General features: G+C 34.1%; 1 protein-coding gene across 1 annotated transcript; it reads right to left on the bottom strand.

Moving 5' to 3' along the window:
• Positions 1-761: 761 nt before the first annotated feature.
• On the bottom strand, positions 762-2508 carry LOC125868307 (probable carbohydrate esterase At4g34215). Its single transcript, XM_049548956.1, has 2 exons — positions 1680-2508; positions 762-1112 (listed from the first exon to the last, which is right to left on the bottom strand). The coding sequence occupies exons 1-2, from the start codon at positions 2310-2312 to the stop codon at positions 921-923; spliced, it is 825 nt and encodes a 274-aa protein (XP_049404913.1). The 5' UTR covers positions 2313-2508; the 3' UTR covers positions 762-920.
• Positions 2509-3403: the final 895 nt, after the last annotated feature.

Here is a 3403-nt window from a genome sequence, read left to right as displayed (position 1 = left end):
GGGATTATATAGTGATAATAAAAATGGCTAAAGTGATTTGAAAATAATTTGGAGCTGAAAGGAGTTATATAAAATATACCAGTGATATACATAAAAATGTATGAGAACGCTATACTTGTGATACACCGGGTTCATAGAGCAAAATATGTGGAATATATATTTATTGGTTTTCACATATAAACAATTTTGCAATAAGAGGTTTACGACTATCCTTTCTAGTAATATCGGACTTTATATGATCATATCCTTTGTTTCACCAAATCAGCTACTCTAATTAAGTCAAAAGCTAATTGTTGGTAGCAAAGAAAGAGGGAATTTAAAAAGTTGTCCATGAGAATAGAATTTATTTAATCCCCACAAATTTGATTAATATAATTAAACAAATTCAGTTGCTATTTAGGAAGGAAGACGTCTCTTTTCATTTTCTTATAAGCAATAATTATGATGAAATATATCAATCGAATTAATTTCATGTGTGGCCATTAAACTTTAACCATAATATCAACAATAATTAGTAAATTGCAATAATTTTATCTTACTAAAGTCACTAAATTATGTGACGATTTTTTCAAAAGATTCACCAATAGACAAACTTGGGAAAAATTGACTTGCATGCTACTGCCACATGTGTGTGTAAAAGGAAAAAAAACCATACAAACATAGAAAATAAAATAACATGAGGCAAACCAATTATATATTATATTCGTTTCGAGAAGGAACGAAAACAATAAGCATAGGCTCACTGCGTGAAATTTGTAGGCTGTTCACTCCTTTTTAATAATGTTACATTTGGGGAGAAAATGTGAAGTAAGAGTAACAACATTCTTCTATCCCTCTGATTTCTTCTGAAATAGTTGCAATTTTTCAATCGAAATCTGAAATTACGCTATTTTTAGGTGAACCAAGCAGGTCAACAACATCTAATTGGGGCGGAGGAAGGCATCAGCGAGCATCTGTCCAAGCTGAATTTGTGCAGCAGTAGTAAGGTGCGTATAATCTGGCCCGATCTGCAACCCTTTGGCATCCACATATTTCAAATTCCCAATATTTATCTCTCGCTGAGCTTCCCTCACCAACTCCATGTATGGCCCTAGTGCTGTTGCAATTCCCACCTGCACCAAAAAAAAAAAATATCCCCACTACCATTTTAGGACCCACCTTATCTCTTCTACCAAAATTTTTTCATTTTCCCAAAATATGTCTTATTATTACGATCACACGTTCATGAGTCACTGCACCGACATTTTTTTTTTGAATTTTTCTTTTATTCAAATATTTTCCTTAAAAGAATGTTTAGATAAATTTAATCTTGTTTATCTATCATATAACAAGTCATTCAAAATCATAACATATGATATCGTGACCCTAACAAGGTAAAGGAGAAATTGGACTAGGTAGTTATCAGGAAAAAAAGGGTTAATGGGAAGTTATGTAATTCTCATATTTTATTTTAGATTCGAACTCACAATCTTAAAGTTTATTTTAATACCAACATTTATCACCAAAAACAGTTATCAATTTTTATAATTTTAAAACCAAAAAAAAAGACTTGTCAACTTCAAATTCCAAAAAGATTGTTAAAGGAAAACAGAGCAAACCAAAGCTAGGAATAAAGATGGATGAAATTAGTAAAACTCATAGTATTTGCATATCCAATAATTTTCTCAAAGAAGATATACCTGAATAACAGTTAGATTAGGCAGTTCCAGATCGTGGCGCACATGCTTGAAGAATCTCTCCAATCTGACCTTATACATTTTGGCATCCTCAAGTGTCTTTGCATCACTCTCACCTTGGAACCACAACAATGCCCTGATCTTTCCGCCGCCTCGAGTGGCCGCCTTTGTCCTCTTTATCATATTCTTGTAAAGGAAGCCGCCTGGAGCCCATTCAGTAATACTCGTTCCTCCAACAGCACAAGGAACCAACCAAATTACTCCAATACTTGGATCTTTCTTCAAAACTGTATTGGCAAATGGCATTCCTGGACCAATCCCACAAGTGTTGTTCACATCTATGTCCTTATGAAGGGGTTCATGAGCCTCAACCCATTTAAGTCCTCCACTTAGTCGGAGGATTGATGGGTTGGACTCGCATTCACGTGGGATGACACCATCCCACGACTCATTAACAAAACCGGGACGGAGTGAGTGATTAATCACTCCGCCTCGGCCGGAAATGTTGCTCTGACCTGCTAAAATGAATATGTTTTTAACTAGTGAATAATTTTCTAGATCTGCTGTGGTTACCCAACCAGCGTGTGCTAAAAGCAGCAATAACAGATAAGGGAGCATTGTTTCTCTGTGAACCATTGATTAAAAAAAAAGTTGGGAATTCAAAAAAATCTTTATAGATTAGATCTAGAGAACAATGGGATGAGAGTGGGGTGGTTGGGACTTGGGGGCTAGCTATTAAGCAAAGCGATTGGTTCCTTTATTGCTAGGACTACTTTATGCAGCCCCACCACTGATTAATAACACTAACATACAAAATTCAGAGCGGTATCACTGTACAACGTTTTCTAAAAACCATTGCCCATTCGGAATGTTCTGTAACTTTCTGATTTTATGGGCATTATTTATTCAGTAATCATTTTCATTTTTATTAACTTATTAGCGGTACTGAGGAACCCGTGATAAGCAACTTTGATTTATTTGGCCGTCTATAAAAGTGCAACTCTGACTCATATTGCATTATATTATATTAAATAAAAGAAAAAAGAAAAAGTGAAAGGGTTAAATAAGGTGAAAATATGTATTAATTGATCATAATTAAGTGTTGAGAAATGTGAGCCTCATGTGCAAACACATGACATGACAAGCATTTCCTCTAAATGGTGCTCAGAATATCCATCCATATTTGTCCTCCGGAAGAGGTTTACAAAGCTCAGTTTTGGAATATAAGACAACAAAGAATGAAACTGTTTCATTTAGTACTCATGATCTTGTCTATATCTAAAATCTCAACTTATCTTCTGTTTGTACTTCTCATTGTAAATAGATACATGTTTCTCTTTTCTACAACTTATATATTTGACATAAAACATATCATTGAAATCAACTTGATAAGATTGAGCTAATATTTCTGTCTTTTCCACTAGAATCTGAGTAAAGAAGAGGCAATTCAAAAATTATAGTGAGTAAGGGGACTCTGTTTTCCTAAACTCGTGAAGTAAACAACAACTGCTATATATGAAATGATAAATAGAACTAACTCAGTAAGTTGGTGAGAAATAACATACCAAGCTAAATAATTAATCTCGAGAGATGAAATGAAAATAATCTGCAGCCGAACTCTTGTATTCAGACACATCCTAAACAATTTTAGTTTCGTATACCTTTGAAATTAGAAAAGTTGGTTTTGTTATGAATGAGCACATGGGAGCCTGTCATGTTATCAAACT

This window comes from Solanum stenotomum, chromosome 1 (genome assembly GCF_019186545.1).
Source record: "Solanum stenotomum isolate F172 chromosome 1, ASM1918654v1, whole genome shotgun sequence".
Classification (NCBI taxonomy): domain Eukaryota; kingdom Viridiplantae; phylum Streptophyta; class Magnoliopsida; order Solanales; family Solanaceae; genus Solanum; species Solanum stenotomum.
The sequence above is the reverse complement of the archived record's forward strand: the minus strand, read 5'-3'. Positions and strand labels throughout refer to the sequence as shown.

Bases quoted from the DNA above. Each gene is read 5' to 3' on its own strand.
- LOC125868307 (XM_049548956.1), bottom strand. From the start codon at position 2,312: ATGGTTCACAGAGAAACAATGCTCCCTTATCTGTTATTGCTGCTTTTA. The intron at 1,113-1,679 runs GTATATCTTCTT...TTTTTGGTGCAG, and splicing joins CTAATCTAACTGTTATTCAG to GTGGGAATTGCAACAGCACT.